This window comes from Suillus bovinus (genome assembly GCF_016758785.1).
Source record: "Suillus bovinus strain UH-Sbo-P2 chromosome Unknown EDB93scaffold_49, whole genome shotgun sequence".
Classification (NCBI taxonomy): Eukaryota; Fungi; Basidiomycota; class Agaricomycetes; order Boletales; family Suillaceae; genus Suillus; species Suillus bovinus.
Genome location: NW_024542105.1, coordinates 244424 through 261521, shown reverse-complemented (window position 1 = coordinate 261521; position 17098 = coordinate 244424). Strand labels below are relative to the sequence as shown.

At 49.1% G+C, this 17098-nt stretch overlaps 5 protein-coding genes across 5 annotated transcripts; 4 read left to right on the top strand and 1 right to left on the bottom strand.

The window, feature by feature from the left end:
- Positions 1-727: 727 nt before the first annotated feature.
- On the bottom strand, positions 728-2405 carry EDB93DRAFT_1209656 (uncharacterized protein). Its single transcript, XM_041451025.1, has 6 exons — positions 2316-2405; positions 2192-2258; positions 1998-2143; positions 1813-1941; positions 834-1759; positions 728-784 (listed from the first exon to the last, which is right to left on the bottom strand). Exons 1-5 carry the CDS (start codon positions 2364-2366, stop codon positions 1211-1213), a joined length of 942 nt encoding a protein of 313 aa, XP_041305383.1. The 5' UTR covers positions 2367-2405; the 3' UTR covers positions 728-784; positions 834-1210.
- Positions 2406-2497: 92 nt separating this feature from the next.
- On the top strand, positions 2498-7701 carry EDB93DRAFT_651009 (P-loop containing nucleoside triphosphate hydrolase protein). The gene is made up of 8 exons (XM_041456989.1): positions 2498-3005; positions 3057-3106; positions 3157-3408; positions 3460-4165; positions 4221-4261; positions 4309-6436; positions 6489-6945; positions 6993-7701. Exons 1-8 carry the CDS (start codon positions 2642-2644, stop codon positions 7387-7389), a joined length of 4395 nt encoding a protein of 1464 aa, XP_041305382.1. The 5' UTR covers positions 2498-2641; the 3' UTR covers positions 7390-7701.
- A 67-nt stretch (positions 7702-7768) lies between these two features.
- Positions 7769-10909, top strand: EDB93DRAFT_1241848 (V-type ATPase, V0 complex, 116kDa subunit family; the record flags this gene model as incomplete). The annotated part of the gene is made up of 13 exons (XM_041451933.1): positions 7769-7796; positions 7850-7950; positions 8004-8330; positions 8388-8500; positions 8548-9064; positions 9118-9405; positions 9467-9486; positions 9536-9797; positions 9857-10336; positions 10393-10650; positions 10727-10808; positions 10838-10842; positions 10868-10909. The coding sequence occupies 13 exons, from the start codon at positions 7769-7771 to the stop codon at positions 10907-10909; spliced, it is 2523 nt and encodes an 840-aa protein (XP_041305381.1).
- Positions 10910-11174: 265 nt separating this feature from the next.
- On the top strand, positions 11175-15050 carry EDB93DRAFT_1209646 (P-loop containing nucleoside triphosphate hydrolase protein). The gene is made up of 7 exons (XM_041451024.1): positions 11175-11290; positions 11337-11443; positions 11495-12357; positions 12410-14156; positions 14212-14431; positions 14481-14770; positions 14826-15050. The coding sequence occupies exons 3-7, from the start codon at positions 11504-11506 to the stop codon at positions 14886-14888; spliced, it is 3174 nt and encodes a 1057-aa protein (XP_041305380.1). The 5' UTR covers positions 11175-11290; positions 11337-11443; positions 11495-11503; the 3' UTR covers positions 14889-15050.
- On the top strand, positions 15051-16959 carry EDB93DRAFT_1161352 (peptidase M50B-like-domain-containing protein). Its single transcript, XM_041450042.1, has 9 exons — positions 15051-15291; positions 15356-15385; positions 15512-15536; positions 15595-15655; positions 15718-15910; positions 15979-16060; positions 16111-16162; positions 16217-16294; positions 16340-16959. Exons 1-9 carry the CDS (start codon positions 15161-15163, stop codon positions 16606-16608), a joined length of 921 nt encoding a protein of 306 aa, XP_041305379.1. The 5' UTR covers positions 15051-15160; the 3' UTR covers positions 16609-16959.
- The last annotated feature ends 139 nt before the right edge of the window (positions 16960-17098 follow it).

Sequence of the window (17098 nt, the reverse complement as noted above, 5' to 3'; positions counted from 1 at the left end):
TATAATTTACATTAGTCCTGTGATATCGCTCGTATAGTAGATCTATATATATACCTACCGTAGTACAATTAAATAACATGCCTGCATAACTCGTATGAAATATTTTCAACTACAACAATTCGTCCCCCCGTCCAGACCGTTCCAACGGCGGCCATATTGACTACAAATATATTTGTATTTGTATATTTGTATGTGTTTTATATGTAATCCATTGTATACGACGCCGTTCAGACGGTACTATCGGCGGCCTAAGTGATCTGTCGAATGAATAGTAATATACAAGATAAGTTATATTATAGAGATATACATAGAGGTAAATATACGCTTGTGAGTGAGTCCAATGGGTCTAAAATACCTTATATATATGGTTTTTTAGACATAGATAACGGAAATCCCGCATGATCACAAGTCATTAATATGTTTTGGGGCCCTTGGGGGTAACAAAACCACATATTGTACCTAACCCATTTACAAATATCCTCTATAATTGCGGTCAACTGCTTCGCGTTGGATCGATTCAGCTTTGACGCCTTGAATTACCTGGACTCTCGGTGTATCCAAAAGCTTTATTAGCAATGCACATTGGAGGTTCGGGTTTCTGTCACTCGGGCCATTTCGCTCGACTCCGGCATTTCAAATACGTCAAAGGTGATGCGAGTACCGGAAATGCCGTCCCACACCTAATTTGAGACAATTGAGTGGATGTCACCCTACAGAGACGGCGCCTGCATCTGGTGAATAGGATTCGTGAGTGCATGTTCCACGTAGTCCCAGATTCTAATCCCTGACAACAGTTAGCTATAACGTCGAGCACCTCCACAAGATATACGCACTGTTCAAGAAATGCTGAGACGCGTTTGTAATGGAACTGACGCAGTTGCTTTGGGCGGCATGCCCCAATCCCACGCCACACATTTTACCTGTCTACAGGCCTCTAGACATTGTGGACGTCCATATTCCTATAAACGCCTGAATAGAAAGATAGATCTAACCCACAAGCCCGCTATCTTAGCGTTATGCAAATGACTGTAAGACCATCCTCGAGCAACACAAAGCACAGGAAAGAGCAAGAGTGACTCAAGAAGCACCTCAGCTTCTTGCAGCGACACGCATACTTGAGAACCTCACATACACAAGAAAACAGTCAGATGTTTTAGAAAGACTATATTGCAAAATCAGCGACATGTATTCACTCATTGTTTCCCACTGCTCAATAAGGAGGTACAGGAGGAGGCGGCGGAACCATAGCCCCGGGCACATTTTGCACGGCGAAACCAGGCGGTGGGGGCGGAAAAGCTCCAGGAGGAAACATGGATATGTTGGGCGGTGGAGGCGGTATTCCCATGCCTACAGGTGGCATCCCTCCCATCACTGGGATGCCTTGTGGAACAACCGTCTGCGGCGGGTTGAAACCAGGCGGAGGTGGTGGCTGAGCAAGCACACCAGCAAACTGCCCTTGGTAGGGACCCTGAAATCCCGGCATAGGAGGACGAGCGCCAAAAGCCATCTGCGCAGGAGGAGGACGGGAGGTGATGGGAAGCGCGTTGTTCTTCCGTGCTTGTGCGGCGAGTAGACGTTCTGCTGAGGTGCCGTGACGTTCGCCTTTGCCGTCTTTCTTGAACGCATACTGCACAGTAATGGCTTTATTCATCAGGAACTGGCCATTCATTGACTCTGTTGCAGCGTCGGAAGACTCGAAATCAGTGTATGAGACGAAGCCATAACCCTTTGAAACCCCCGTGCCAGGGTCTCGTGCAATCTATCGAATTCTGTTAGTGAAGACGGAGAGTTGTTTTGGTACTTGGTACGTACCTTTGCTGTCGTAGCCATCATACCAAACGCACTGAACGTATCGTATAGCAGTCGCTCGTCCACATTCTCGTCCAAGTTGCCGATGAAGAGGTTTGCTCCTACATCCAATTGTTTTTTGTCGGATGATGCCTGCATAAGAGATATGATTAGTATATACCTCCGAAACAACATTCAAAACAACTTGCCTTATTCACCCGTATGGGCTTGCCCCATAATTTTATCTGGTTCATAATTTTGCATGCATACTCGGCGTCCTCCTCCGTCAAGAACTCACAGAAACCGTACCCCTGATGAGCCATTGAAATACGATCCTTTGGAAGATGCACGTTTACTATATACCATTAGTTTGAATAGGTGGTAGATTGGACGACTTGCTCACCAACAGGCCCTGCTTGCAGCATCAACTCCCAAATGAGTGCATCAGTGCAGCGTTCATCGAGATTACCCTATTATCTATGAGTGAGTATATAAGACCGTGGCATGAGGCTGAAAGGAGCGCATACCAAGTATACAGTAGCCTCCTGGTTTCTATCATCTTGAGGTCGTCCGGACATTGTCACAGTGAAGATGAGGTCAGCAAAAGTGCCCAAATCTAGGGGTCGGCAAGGTGCGGATAATCTCCCACGGTCATTTCGAGGCCAACCCTCGTCCAGACATTTTAGTCTCCGAGAACGTGACTCTGAGTCACGCCCATATTATTGTCATCACCAGCAAGATCTTACTAGTCGACTCTTCTACCATCATTCCCTTCAGAGCTTCATCCTGTATATAGTATGCGGAGTGGTTAATTGATCTTTCCCTGTATTCAATACCATTCATCTCAATTACAATGACCATCACTCAAGACTCCTCCATACAATCCGTCAACGAGGCCATTCTCCCTCGAAGATATCAAGAGGAGATTTTTCAACGCGCTCAAGAATGTAATGTCATTGCAGCACTCGACACCGGCAGTGGAAAGACTTTCATCAGTATTTTGCTCATCAAATGGATCGTGCTACAAGAGAGCGCTCGCGGCAAAGTCATTGTTTTTCTGGTACCCAAGGTAGCTCTGGTCGAACAACAGGCCAACTTCATTGCCGCGCACACTCCTTTGCGAGTCAAGAAGTTCCATGGATCTCTCGATCTGGAGCTTACTGATCGTGCCAATTGGAGATCATCCTTCGAGAAGTCTGACGTCGTCGTCATGACTGGTATGTACCTCCATCATAGCTTCCCTTTGATGACCGACGCAACGTTATTAGCACAGATATTCTTAAACATAGTCACACACTCCCACTGGAGCATCGACAAGGTATTCAACTAACCTTCTCTTGAAACTAAACTTTCTTACGCGCAAGACAGGTTTCTCTTCTCGTCTTTGACGAGTGTCATCACACTAGGAAAAATCACGCGTATAATGGCATCATGAGGGAATATTTCCAAACTCCGTCGTTCCAGCGCCCAAAGGTGTTTGGCATGACTGCATCTCCCATTTGGAATCCAAAAGATGCTCAGGGATCTCTCATGACACTCGAGAGGAACCTTGACGCTATTGTCATTGCAGTGCGCGAGCATGTCTCGGAGCTGCTTCATAACTCCCCCCGTCCCCTTGAGGTATTATACTCCCAAGTTTTAGAACACAAGGCCTGATAAACTGTTACACAGATCATCAAGGAGTACTACCCCCCGCCTACCAATTATATCTACCTGCATCCTAATCTGTGGGATTGTGTGTCCTTATTCCGCTCCCCCGACGTTGCCATTCCGTGGGAGAAGCTTCAGATGAAGTATCATGTCACCCGAAACAGCCTGGGTCCTTATTGTGCCGACCTCTACTTATACCACGATATCAAAGCACGAATCTCACAGATCATCAATGACCTAGAAGCGTCAATCAAGGATAAGCCACGCATTAATTATGACGACGACGCATACCCTGGCATGGACACCGACGAATCGTCGGAGACTACTATCGTTATTCCTCCTAATCTCGAGCAAATTGACTTCATCCTCTGTGAATTTCGACCTTTCTTCGAAGATGATTCCATACCTCTTGCCGTGCCAATAACTGTACCACTTGCATGGTGCTCACCCAAAGTCAAGGCGCTTGCAGAGGTGCTACTGGACCATTGTTCTCCGACGTTTCAGGGAATTGTATTTGTGGAGCAACGGCAGGTGGCAGCCTGTCTGGCAAAGATTCTTTCATGCATACCAGAACTTCGAGGCAGTATTCGATGTGCGGAGCTTGTCGGCCATGGTGGTGGACATGGGCACCGTGGTAAACATGCAGCCACCGCCAATGTAAAGGGAATGGGTCTAGCACGTCAGCAGGATGTTGTCAGGTCCTTCCGTGATGGCACTTTGAACTTGCGTGCGTTAATATTTTCGTAACTGTCAACATGCTCATCTAAGGGCGCGCTTCACAGTCATAGCAACATCAGTCGCTGAGGAAGGTCTTGACTTTCCCGTAAGGAATTTCATTTTGTTGTCATGCGCCAACTGATGTTCTCTCAGGCTTGTGACCTCGTTATTCGTTTTGATCCGCTACATCATATGGTTGGGTATGTACAATCGCGCGGTCGGGCGCGCACCAAGACGTCCACTTTCGTCATTATGGTGCAGGAAGGTCACATGGCACACCTCAATCGTTACAAGGTTTTTGTTGACAGCGAACCCGAGCTCAAGCGTGTTTATCAGAGCCGGGAAAATCCTACTCGGCCACCCTCCCCGACGCCTTCTGACTCGGAAGAAGGTGAAGTAGAAGAGGAGAATCCAGATGATCTGGCCGCACGCGAGCGTTATATAGTTCCTTCGACGGGTGCTGTGCTCACATACGGTTCTGCTATCAGTCTACTCAACTATCTCTGTTCCCTCATCCCCCATGACGCATTCACGCCAACCCCACTTCCGAAGTACAGCGGTGACTATGCCACTGTGCTTGAGCTGCCATCCAGCCTTCCTCTTCCCATCGATAAATTGATCTTCCGTGGACCACCCCGATGTTCCAAGCGAGAAGCCCGGCGTGCAGTAGCATTCATGGCTGTCAAGGAGCTTCATAAACTTGGGGTATTCGACGACTACCTTCTTCCGTCAGCTGGCTCCAAGGGTAGGCACTTAGAGGATGCGGACGGAAGAAAGCTTTTGGATGTGAGTGATGTACCCGACATCATAGATGTTCCGGTGCGGGATCCTTGGGCTCTGGGGCCGCGGCTGAGGATGCACGTCATTTCCATCGACGGCGTTGACGTTGCAGGACTCGTCACTGGCACGGAGTTACCAGCGCTAGAGATCATGAGCGAGGGCTGTCTTGTCACAATGCGGTGCACTGACGAACTTGTATTTGACGAGGACGAAGAATGGGAGAAGTTGGAGATGCTCAACGAGTATACCAAAATGGGCATATGGTTCTGCATCACTGGCCGGCCCATCACTCTCCCTATCACTTGTTTCCTCGTTCCACTGACTCCTCACAACTGTATCGACTTCGACGCAGTGGAGCGTGTTGTCCGCGATCCTCTAGGAACGTACGACTGGTCATTTGTAACTGAAGATGATTATCATCGCACCCTGATCATGAACTGCAATCAGTTCGGACGAGCAATGGTTCTGCGCAAGATACGACACGACCTGACAGCACTGTCTGTACCGCCACCTGGCTCCCGTGAGTCTTCCTGCTCCACCTACGAAGAATTCTTCGTACAGAGATGGACCAGGAAGACTCGCGAAGCGGTCGTTCCGACCGATTGTCCTTTGGTTGAAGCCACTTACCTTCCACGTCATCCTTCTGGTCTGTATCGACCAATGCACCGCTTACAGGACATTGACAAGTATAAGCGTCAAATGGCACGCCCGGGACTCCTTGTCCCTCAAGGAGCCTGTCGACGCACGTATTTCTCGGAAAACGTATACCGTGCATTTCTCTTCCTTCCACGCATATGCCGCCGTGCTACAGACCTGTACCGTGCTCACGAAGAACGGTTTGAGCTTGGGTTACCCGCCATTAAGGACGAGCTTCTCATTGAGGCGTCGACCTTGCCCACGACAAGTGCAACGTGGAATAACCAGCGTTTGGAAACGCTGGGAGACTCCGTCCTCAAGCTTGCCGCCACCGTTCATGTCATGAACAAGTACCCCCACCGGCATGAGGGGCAGCTGTCTCAGCTGCGCCAGAACAGTGTGTCCAATCGGACTCTGCTGGCAAGGGCATTGGAGATTAGCCTTGAGAGGTACCTCACCTCGGAAGGTCAGAGTCTCCACGTATGGCGCCATACTATCGCAGAAGATGGTGATCGCATGGAGCCTTTTACTTCTGCGAGACGGCATGCTCATCGAGCATACCCTCGTCGAAGCTTACAAGACTGTATGGAGGCAACGTTAGGAGCTGCCTTTTTGCATGGTGGGATGGATATGGCACTCCGTGCGGGAGATGCCCTAGGTATGACTGTGGGTGGCACTATTCCCTGGACGCTGCGATACTCTCGTCCGCCGGAACCGTCGCCCGTGCCACCTCTTTTCGATGACCTTCAAGCCAATCTTGGATACGAGTTTCATCGGGGTGATCTTTTAATTGAAGCTGCAACCCACCCCTCTTTCGCAACTACTGCTGGATCATCTTATCAGCGATTGGAATTTCTGGGCGATGGTGAGCAAACTCGATGCCTCGCTTCTGAGCCAGTAACTGATGATCTGCTAAGCTGTCATTGACCTCGTCGTCATGAAGTATTTGTTTAACAAGTTCCCTGAAGCCACCTCAGGTCAACTATCAGCTGCTCGCTCGCGAGCTGTATGCGGGCCAACCCTAGCCTCTGTCGCTGTGAGACGGCTCGGGCTTCACAAACATCTGCTTATCAACAATGTTGAACTAAGCACTGCGATCACAAGACACGTTCCTTTGCTTACGTCTCTCTCCCCTGAGGATACTATCAGCAAGGGATGGAAATATGACCCACCGAAAGCACTGAGTGACGTGCTGGAAAGTATTGTTGGAGCAGTCTTAGTTGACACCCGTTTCGACTTTGAGAAAACAGCGGTCATAGTCGAAGCGGTGATCAGCGATGTGCTGGAAGTCCTCACGACAGATCTTCCTCGGGACCCTGTGTCTGAGTTGATGGTCTGGGCAGCTGCAGCGGGATGCAGGCGGATATCCTTCCAGTGAGTTTCCTGGATATGCTTGTAGGACCCTCATGACTCTTTTTCAGGAAGACACAGAGCAATCCCGAGCTCCGGCGAAATGATAGCGTTTCTGTGGTCGTGCATGACGTAGTTGTTGTCGGCCCTATTACAGCTACCAACCTGTCTTTGTCGAAAGGTCTTGCAGCGGAACGTGCACGCACTGTCTTGGCTGACCCAACATTTGACAAGTCTCTTGAAAAGTTGTGCAATTGCATGCGGGACCTGGCCGCTGCTCTCCCAGAAGTAGCAGAGGCTATCGTCGCTGACGATGCCACAGCTCCCTTGAAGCTCACTGATGAGACCGAAGAGGGCTTTGCTGCCATTGCCAAGCAGAAACTGCTGGACGGGGAGGCTGAACCTACTCACGACCGTGATGAGTACGATGACGACGACGACGTGGTGGATATGGATATGGAGGAATGATTAGCAAGGCGTGCCGAACAAGTTTTGTTATTATCTTTGAAGCGCAAAACGGTCCAAAAGAGTGTTCCCAGCCTGTACGGAAGCATTGAAGTTTTCCTCCAGGGTGGGCATATGTAAATGGTCGTTGTACAATACATATTTTGAGCAGGGTTATGAATAGCTTCTTTTAAGTATTTTCTTGCATGTATATACCGAGGTCGTGTAGCAACATTATGATACTTAGAATGAGTAGAATCGCAGGCTGTACGTTATTTGTATCAGCCAAATTACTTATGGTACATACATCAATAGTGCCAAACAAACTGTAACCTGCTGCGTGAGCGGCACATCCTTCTGACCTTTACTCTCATTTATTTGATAGACGTACAAATCCAATACAATGGGGGAAGACTACCCCACGCTCTTCCGTGCGCATGAACTTGAACCGTAATAATACTGTTTTACTGACGATGTTCACCAGGTTCGGAACAGATGAGCTTGATGCAATTCCTTATCCCAACTGAAGTTGCCCATGACACAGTTGCAGAGCTCGGTGAACTGGGAAATGTTCAATTCAAGGACGTGCGTGCGCTCTTTTCACTTGTTATCACGCCGCTGAACGATAGTTGTGACAGTTGAATCCTGCTGTCAATCCCTTTCAACGTTCCTTTGTCGGTGAAATACGAAGAACGGAAGAAATGGCACGGCGTGTTCGATTCTTTGAATCTCAGATTCAAAAGGAAAAGGATGTAATTCCTATTCGTCCTCTGTATGATTTGGCGCCGTTACTCACGGTTGGACCGAGCGCTGCCCACAATATCGACGAGCTTGATGTCATACTTGCCGAGCATGAGACGCGGCTCGTGCAGATGAATGATAGCTATAAAACGTTAAGTGAGCGCACAAGAGAGCTGGTGGAGGCCCGGCATGTTCTCCGGGAGACTGCAGTGTTTTTTGAGAAGGCAAGTTTGTTTGATCGACGGGTCCGCATACATCCCTTGCTAACTTAAGGTATGTAGGCTGAGACCCAGCATACCGACATCAGGACTTCTTTCGATGACAGCTCCGCACCTCTTCTGCAACATGATGACCGGGAATCACAATACTTATCCACTGTGCAGTTTGACCTGGAGTGCGTCCGTGGATGTCCTTACAATTATTGTACTGACGTGAAGATAGATTTGTTGCTGGCACCATCGACCGTACCCGTATATCGACATTCGAGCGTGTCTTGTGGCGTGTCCTGAGAGGCAATCTGTACATGAATCACACGGATATCACAGAACCCTTTGTTGATCCTGCTACTGGCACTGAGACGCGCAAGAATGTGTTTATAATTTTTGCGCATGGTGACGCCTTACTTGCGAAGATACGAAAAGTGGCAGAGTCGATGGGTGCGACACTCTATCCGATCGATGCCAATGCAGACAAACGATCAGACTCTCTGCGTGAGGTCACCGCCCGCCTGGAAGACTTGGAGACTGTGTTATATAACACAGGCCTCAATAGACGTAGCAAGCTGCTAAAAATTGGAGAGAATCTGGCCAGATGGCAGGATGTCGTCCGCAAGGAAAAGGCGATTTATGAGACGATGAATCTTTTCAACTTCGATGTCAGGAGGAAGACACTTGTCGCCGAGGGTTGGATCCCCACAAGGGACCTTACCATGATCCAAATAGCACTACGCCACGCCACGGTAAGACAGCTGCACATTCTAGATGAACTTCTCAGTCACACAACCAATCTCAGGAGGCGTCCGGAACGAGTGTTGTTCCTATCTTACATGAGTTACACACGAGCAAAACGCCACCAACCTTCACGCGTACCAACAAGTTCACCGAAGGCTTCCAGACCATCATGGACGCTTACGGTATTGCAACCTACCAAGAAGTCAACCCTGGACTGTTTGCCATCGTTACATTCCCTTTCTTGTTCGCCGTGATGTTTGGTGATATTGGGCATGGATTGATTATTTTCTTTGCCGCATTATACATGATTTTCCAAGAGAAGAAATGGGCTAAACAAGAACTTGATGAGGTGAGTCATTTGTGGGGTTGGTATACACGCGGCGCTTAACTTTAATGGTTGTGCGTACCAGATCCTCGGCCAGTTCTTTTAGTAAGTTCTCGTGCGATTAGATCGATGCCCCCGCTAACATCGATACCAGCGGTCGATATATCATTCTTCTCATGGGCATGTTCTCCGTCTACACTGGCCTCATGTACAACGACATTTTCTCTAAGAGTCTCCACATTTGGCACTCGGGATGGGACTTCCCTGAGCCTGGGTCGAATGGAGTTTCATACGCCGTCTCTAATGGTCATATGTATCCCTTTGGGGTAGACCCTGCCTGGCACGGTGCGGATAACGGGCTCGTGTTCACAAATTCATATAAGATGAAGATGTCCATCGTGCTTGGAGTTATTCATGTGTGTTTTCATTTCCACCGTGGGGCGATCATCACGCTCAACCGATCACGTTTTTCCAGATGACATTTGCCCTTTGTCTACAGCTCCCTAATCACATCAAGTTCAAACGCCCGCTTGACATCTATGCAAACTTCATTCCCCAAATGATTTTCCTGCAGTCAATTTTTGGGTATTTGGTCGTATGCATCCTTTACAAATGGTCGATTGATTGGTCCACCCGAGACACGGAGCCTCCCTCATTGTTGAACATGCTAATTTCGATGATCCTGTCTCCGGGGAAGGTAGATGCGACTGTACAGCTATATAGCGGACAAGGTTTCATTCAAGTCGTGCTTCTTCTACTCGCGGCGGTCTGCGTGCCCTGGATGTTGTGCATGAAACCGTACTTCCAGTGGAAAGAGATGCAAGTTATCCAGGGTCAAGGGTATGTTGGAATTGGTCACCGTAATGGTGGGCCTCGTGAGAGTACAGATGAAGTTCTAGAATCTGAGGAAGAGGGTAATGGTCGTATCATTGTGGAGGAGATGGAGGAGGAGCATGTACGTTATTATTAACTAGCTGATAGGGGTGCTTTCGTACTGATCGTTATCTACAGGAACAACACGACTTCAGTGAGGTGGTAATCCATCAGATAATTCACACCATCGAATTCTGTCTTGGCTGTATCTCACATACCGCATCTTACCTTCGGTTATGGGCCCTGTCGTTGGCACACGCTCAGCTATCCGAGGTCCTGTGGTCAATGACAATCGAGAAATTTTTGGGGCCGTCTGGCATCTTCGGGACGATCGCTCTCGCAATAGTTGTTGTTGGCTGGTTTGGAGCAACGGTGTTCATTCTGTGCATCATGGAGGTGCGTGTTATAAACGTGCCCATCAGGCGTGGATCAGAAATACTGATGCTTCGTGACATCTTCCCATCCAAAACAGGGTCTCTCGGCATTTTTGCATGCGCTTCGTCTGCACTGGGTGGAAGCGAACAGTAAACATTACCAAGGAGGTGGATATGTACGTGGCAATTCTTTTTCAATGTGCGTGTAGTGCGCGTGCTGATGCATTTTTCTGAATCAGTTGTTCACGCCGTTGAGCTTTGCTAAGCTAGATGAGCAGTGACCCCGTATTCATCCTGTAGAGATAAGATGCGGGGTAAGGCAGTACACCGTACGATGTTCCCACGTGCACGCCCTTGATTTTTATTATATGCTCTTTGCCCTTTCAATGAGTGAACGTCTTGAGAGTTCCGGTTAGCATTGGTCTGGTCGCTAGGTGATCGGGTGCCCCACCCTTGCACAGCTCGGTGGCAGTGATGTAAGATCAGCGATCTTGCCGGTGAACCGCTTTTGTCGGCCGGCGCAAGATGAGATAATTTAGATTATCTCGATTTTTCCAACTCCGCAGGAGCTTGTAGCCTTATATCGCAGGGAGCGTTCCTTGTCGATTTTCTTCACTTGTCTCTCACTTCTTTTTCTTGCTCTTCTTCATATCTCAATAGAGGTTCGTCTCTTCCTCTCTAGATCCTCGGTGACTGACCCGTTTTCAGGCATTTAGCCGCTCAGTAGACATAGAGCACGCTTTTGTAGCTTTTGTTTGCCTAATCTCGACTTCATCATCATAGAAGAAAACTTACTTTCAACGTCTCTACTAAAGGTATGCTTTTGCTCTTGCGCCCTCGTCTTCTGTTGCTAATAGTCACTTCAGATACTAGAAATGCCTGCTGCTACCGCTACCGCTCCTGCTATTCCTTCTCCCGCTTCTCTCAAGGGCCCTGTTGACAGTCAAGTCGACGTGGCCGCCCTTTTTGTCGCTGACAAAGCTACCCGCGATGCAGCCGCAAAGGTTCTGGCTTCAGCCGTGCAAAACGATGGCCCTGCTGCCATTACCGCTGTTGGTTTCGTTGAAGCCGCAGTAAAGGCTCTTGCCGACAAAAAATCCGCTGCTGCCCGTGAGGGTGCAGCTGATGCTGTAGTCGCCCTTGCCAAGGCGGGCGCCACCAAGGCCCTTGAACCCACTTTCGTCGATTCCGGTCTCTATGCAGCTCTCATTGAGGGTTTCGCCGACAAGATGCCTGCCCCTCGTAATGCAGCCGTTGAGGCAGTTCGGGAGTTTGTAGCCTCCATGAACCCATGGGCTACCGGTCTTCTTCTTCCCGCACTTCTTCACGAAATTAAAACTGCAGGAAAATGGCAAGTGAAGACTGGCTCACTCATTGTCCTGAACCAGCTCGTTGTGTCTGCGCCCCTTCAAACCGCTCGCCTGATGCCCGACATCGTCCCTATTCTTGCCGAGGCTATCTGGGATACCAAGGCAGATGTGAAGAAGGCTGCACGCGATTCTCTTACAAAGGCCACTGCGTTGGTTTCGAACAAGGACATTGAACGCTTTATTCCAGCTCTTATCAAGGCTCTCATAAACCCTGTCGAAGAGGTGCCAAATACCGTTCAGCTCCTCTCGGCTACCACATTCGTTTCCGAAGTAGACTCTGCTACTCTTTCCCTCATGGTTCCCCTTTTGTCTCGTGGTCTCCTGGAGAAGCTTACCGCTACGAAGCGTAAGGTTGCAGTGTAAGCATTGACTTCTTCGTTTCCCGGACTTAGGATCTCATTTCGTATTTAGTATTGTCGACAACATGGCCAAGCTCGTGGACTCTCCTGTCACCGTTCGTCCATTCTTGCCCAAGCTTCTTCCTGGCTTGATCAAGGTAGAGACTACCATTGGCGACCCTGAGGCTCGCGGTGTGGTTGGCAAAGCCATTGCCACTCTCCGCCAAGTCGGCGAAGTTCCCGCTGAAAGCGATGGTACCGACCTCCCTGCACTGAAAGTTGCCGAGGCACCACAGCTTGCCTCATCCCTCGCTGCTATCTACAAGAAAGCAGGTGCTGCCACTCTCTCTACCACTGACGCTTCTGCCGTCTACGTCTCGCGCCTTGCTGCCAACCTTGTTAATGCCAAGAACTTCGAAGTTCCTGAGTGGGACACGCTCGCTTCTTACCTCGCATTCCTTTCCCCCACTCCCGACCCTGTTTCCATTGCAAGGGATTGGGTTGTACGCTCTGCCAGTGAGGATGTTGAGGATGATACAGTCCCTGACGATGAGGAGGAGGGTGAAGATCTGTGCAACTGCCAGTTCTCCCTTGCCTACGGTGCAAAGATTCTCTTGAACACCGCTACCCTCCGCCTCAAGCGTGGCCACCGTTATGGTCTCTGTGGTAAGAACGGTACAGGGAAGTCAACCCTCATGCGTGCTATCACCAACGGACAGGTTGAGGGTTTCCCCTCTCCTGATGAGGTTCGCACCTTCTATGTCGAGCACGACATCGATGGCAGTGAGGCCGACACCTCGGTCCTTCAGTTCATCCTTTCTGATTCACGCATTCTTGCTGGCGAGACTGAAGTTATCGAGACCCTTGCTTCCGTTGGCTTCAGCGATGAGCGTCAGAAACACGCCATCGGCAGTTTGTCCGGTGGATGGAAGATGAAGCTCGCTCTCGCCAGGGCTATGCTTTTCAAGGCTGACATCCTCCTCCTTGATGAGCCGACCAACCACTTGGATGTTGTCAACGTTGCTTGGCTCGAGAACTATCTCGTCAGCCTGAAGACCTGTACCTCCATCATCGTCTCACACGACTCTAGCTTCCTCAACAACACGATCACCGACGTCCTCCACCTTAACCGCTTCAAGGTCAAGAGATACCGCGGTAACCTTGAAGCCTTTGTCAAGGCCGTCCCTGAGGCGAAGTCTTACTACACCCTTGAGGCTGCTGAGGACTACAAGTTCAAGCTCCCAGACCCACCTTTGCTCGAGGGTGTTAAGACTAAGGAGAAGAGTTTGCTCAAGATGCGCAAGGTTGGCTTCCAGTACCCCACGCAACCTGTCCAGCAACTTTACGACATCAATCTCCAAGTCTCTCTTTCGTCTCGTGTTGCTGTTCTTGGTCCCAACGGTTCGGGCAAGTCGACACTAGTTAAGCTCCTCATTGGCGACATGGAGCCCAACAAGGGTGGTGAGATCTGGAAGCACCCTAACTTGGTCATCGGTTACGTTGCTCAGCACGCCTTCCACCATATTGACCACCACCTTGACAAGACTCCTCTTGAATACATGCTCTGGCGTTACCAGACTGGTGAGGATTTGGAAGAGATGCAGAAGGCCAGTCGTCAAATTACCGATGCTGAAGCACAGAAGATGAAGGACGGCTCCCTCTATGTTCACGAGGACGGTTCGAAGAGGTTTATTGAAGAGATTGTCGCGCGCAAGAAATTGAAGCAGTCCTACGAGTATGAAGTTTCTTTCAAGAACATGAGCTCCTCGGAGAACGTGTGGATGCCTCGTGATGAACTCATCAAGCGTGGTTTCGAAAAGGTTCGTATTGTTCGATTCTAGCAAATGCTTAATGCTAACGACTCTCCCATTGCAGAAAGTTCTCGAGGTGGATACTCGCGAAGCCCAGCGTCTCGGTCTATTGCGCCCTCTAGTCCGTCGGGAGATTGAGAAGCACTTTGCTGACTTCGGTCTCGAGCCCGAGTTTGTATCGCATAACACTATGAGGGGTCTGTCTGGCGGCCAGAAAGTGAAAATCGTTCTCGGTGCTGCTACATGGCGCCGGCCTCATGTTATCTGCTTGGACGAGCCGACTAGTATGTTCGCTTACTTTTTCCCTTTGTGTTTTACTTATGTCCTATATAGACTACCTTGATCGTGAATCGCTTGCTGCGCTCATCGAGGCCTTGAAGGTCTTCGAGGGTGGTGTACTCGTTATCACCCACAACAGGGACTTCTCCGAGTCCCTCTGCCACGAGGTGTGGGCCATGCGCGATGGCCACCTCGAGGCTTCTGGCCACAACTGGGTCGAGGGTCAGGGTTCAGGTCCCCGCATTGACAAGAAGGATGGCGAGGAGGAGGTTCAATATGATGCCATGGGCAACAAGATCGACAACAAAAAAGCAAAGAAGCTGACGTCAGCTGAACAGCGCAAGGTCAGTTCACTTACTTTACTTCTTTGAATCGCGCTCACAATAATTTTTTCCGCAGCTCAAGAAGGAGCGCATGGCTCGTAAAAAACGTGGTGAAGAAGTCACCGACGATGAGCTTTAAGTTGCCTGCTGGTCATGGTATTGTTGATATGTTCTTGTATACTCCTCGTCATGTATTCGCATTCATGTCATCTGTTATGTCGTTACCCTCGGGCTGTTGTTTATGTACCCTGTTCACTATTTTCATATAATGGATTCATGCATTTTTATATTATGTCTTAGCGCGTGCACGTGCTCCTGTCATGTTGATTGCTACTAGTACGAGAGCAGTGTGCACACTGCACAGCTTGAACGTTGACTTTGTGCTGCTCCGTTCTCTCTACGATTCAAGAAATGCCCTACCTTGAAGACCAAACCTTCAGTTTTTACACTAGAGACGTCGGCGCACAACTCACTCCGAATGCTACTCAGAAGACAACTCTAATCGTCGCTGGCTGCTATGTAATAATTATCGCTATTCTGTGGTGAGCGTCAACCAACCCCCCTGCAATGCCCTCTGGCCGCAACGGTTGAACCTTTCATTCGCAGGCATGTCCCAGTATTGAGTTGGATCAGTGCGTAATTCGTCATGTCATACCCTCCTGCGGCGCCCTGATGTGTTCTGGATCTACTACGCAGTATACCCTTTCAAGTACGTTCCTCCTAGAGATCCGAAAGGTTGCCAATACGTTGATATCATTGCAGACTGCTTACCGTGGGCTTCCATGAGGTAAGCTCACCTCACCGCTGCTCAATGCATGAGGCCTTTATGTCAAGTTATTTTGTAGATGAGCCATGCCATTACTGGTATCTTGACTTGTGCTACTATCCATTCTGTCGAGCTTGATCGTTAGTCCAATGTCTTTTATCTCGCCATCGAATCTCTGCTTACACCGTCACCATTCGGACAGCTGATGAAGGCGGCGAGACCCGCATGTCGGGCGGTATACCATGGATCACCCTTCCTGCCGGATACCTCGGGTCCTCATTCATCGGCGCTTGTCTTATTGCATGTGGATTTGATACCAATGCGAGCAAAATAGCTTGTCTTGTTCTTGGTGTATTTTTTCTCTTCACGTTATGGTGGGCACGCAGGAATTGGCTGTGAGTATCGTTCTTGCACTGCCGCCTGAGCTGCGGAAGGACAGGACTGAGCTGAGTGGATGACGTAGGACATGGATACTCATTCTTGGAATGTCTGGCTTGATCGTGTTATTCTGGCTAGTGGCAGACAGTGTGGCGTTGCGTTACTTCGTGAGTTGTTCCGGACGTGTCTCGTGTTCCAGGCTAAAGCTCTTAATAAGATTTTGTTTGTTGGCGTGATGTCAGATTTGTATGTGCTATGGGACGTGATAGGCAGGTCTACCCTCAAGGTTTGCACCCGTCAGACTAATAGCCTAGTTCCTTCAGACGACACCATCTCGCGGAAAGTCAACAGCTCTGATGCATCCGCATTCGCTCGGATTTGTGGCTGTTTCCCATCTCAAGGTAAATTCCTCTACCTTTGGTAAACATTCGCTAATGCCTTATCAGTGTGGGGCGTCATTTGGCTTCTCGTAGCCTTTGCGTTCTTTGCCGCTGGCATCATAGTGGGGCTAGTTGTATTCAAGGTTCTTGCCTCCTTTGCCTCAGTTAAGATAACGCTGATGGGCGAAATATCTCAGGAGTCTTCATCAGAACAGGAATCGTCAGCCGCGCATTTCCTTCCTGCTCCAGGATCGAGCGGTGCTATGGCATCTGTACCATTACCAGGTGCCCTTATAATGATTGTTACAAACCTCTTGTGGCAGCTGTTATTGTGACTTTGAAAATCAGAGTCAGTTGGTGCTGTGATCCCGGATATCAGAAACCCTGCTGTAGCTTTTCACTGTCGTAGAATGATGTTTTGTACGGCGATACTTGGCTTGCTGATATTGTTTTGGCCTGATCTTTTTTGATAACTTACCTGTTTTCCTGCACTGTGTACATAGTATCACACTAGGTCACAGTCCCTGTTGACATGATTCAGAATCCTTGTGTTATTATGCCGCTATGCGTGCTACTCATAAGGTTTAACTGCTTATGTAAAGTCAAACCCTATTTCCGGAATTTACCTTTCGCCCAGCGCACGTGCGCTGTCACCAATAAATTATGAAAATCCTTCAACTATAAAACTACTTTTTCAAACTCATCTTAAGATTAAAAAGTCTTAGTCTACTTAGCTCTAAGAGGGGCACGAGTCACACTGACACCACATTGTAAGTCTATTCACTATTCCATGCCCTTGCAGAACTCCAACACGCTTACAGCAAC

Coding starts and splice junctions, on each gene's coding strand:
- EDB93DRAFT_1209656 (XM_041451025.1), bottom strand. CDS start 2,366: ATGTCCGGACGACCTCAAGATGATAGAAACCAGGAGGCTACTGTATAC. Junction 2,259..2,315: donor AGGAGGCTACTGTATACTTG/GTATGCGCTCCT, acceptor CATAGATAATAG/GGTAATCTCGATGAACGCTG. Junction 1,760..1,812: donor TGATGGCTACGACAGCAAAG/GTACGTACCAAG, acceptor AGAATTCGATAG/ATTGCACGAGACCCTGGCAC.
- EDB93DRAFT_651009 (XM_041456989.1), top strand. CDS start 2,642: ATGACCATCACTCAAGACTCCTCCATACAATCCGTCAACGAGGCCATT. Junction 4,166..4,220: donor TGATGGCACTTTGAACTTGC/GTGCGTTAATAT, acceptor CGCGCTTCACAG/TCATAGCAACATCAGTCGCT. Junction 6,946..6,992: donor TGCAGGCGGATATCCTTCCA/GTGAGTTTCCTG, acceptor ACTCTTTTTCAG/GAAGACACAGAGCAATCCCG.
- EDB93DRAFT_1161352 (XM_041450042.1), top strand. CDS start 15,161: ATGCCCTACCTTGAAGACCAAACCTTCAGTTTTTACACTAGAGACGTC. Junction 15,292..15,355: donor ATAATTATCGCTATTCTGTG/GTGAGCGTCAAC, acceptor TTTCATTCGCAG/GCATGTCCCAGTATTGAGTT. Junction 15,386..15,511: donor GTATTGAGTTGGATCAGTGC/GTAATTCGTCAT, acceptor ATATCATTGCAG/ACTGCTTACCGTGGGCTTCC.
- EDB93DRAFT_1209646 (XM_041451024.1), top strand. CDS start 11,504: ATGCCTGCTGCTACCGCTACCGCTCCTGCTATTCCTTCTCCCGCTTCT. Junction 14,157..14,211: donor TCAAGCGTGGTTTCGAAAAG/GTTCGTATTGTT, acceptor CTCCCATTGCAG/AAAGTTCTCGAGGTGGATAC. Junction 14,771..14,825: donor CGTCAGCTGAACAGCGCAAG/GTCAGTTCACTT, acceptor TTTTTTCCGCAG/CTCAAGAAGGAGCGCATGGC.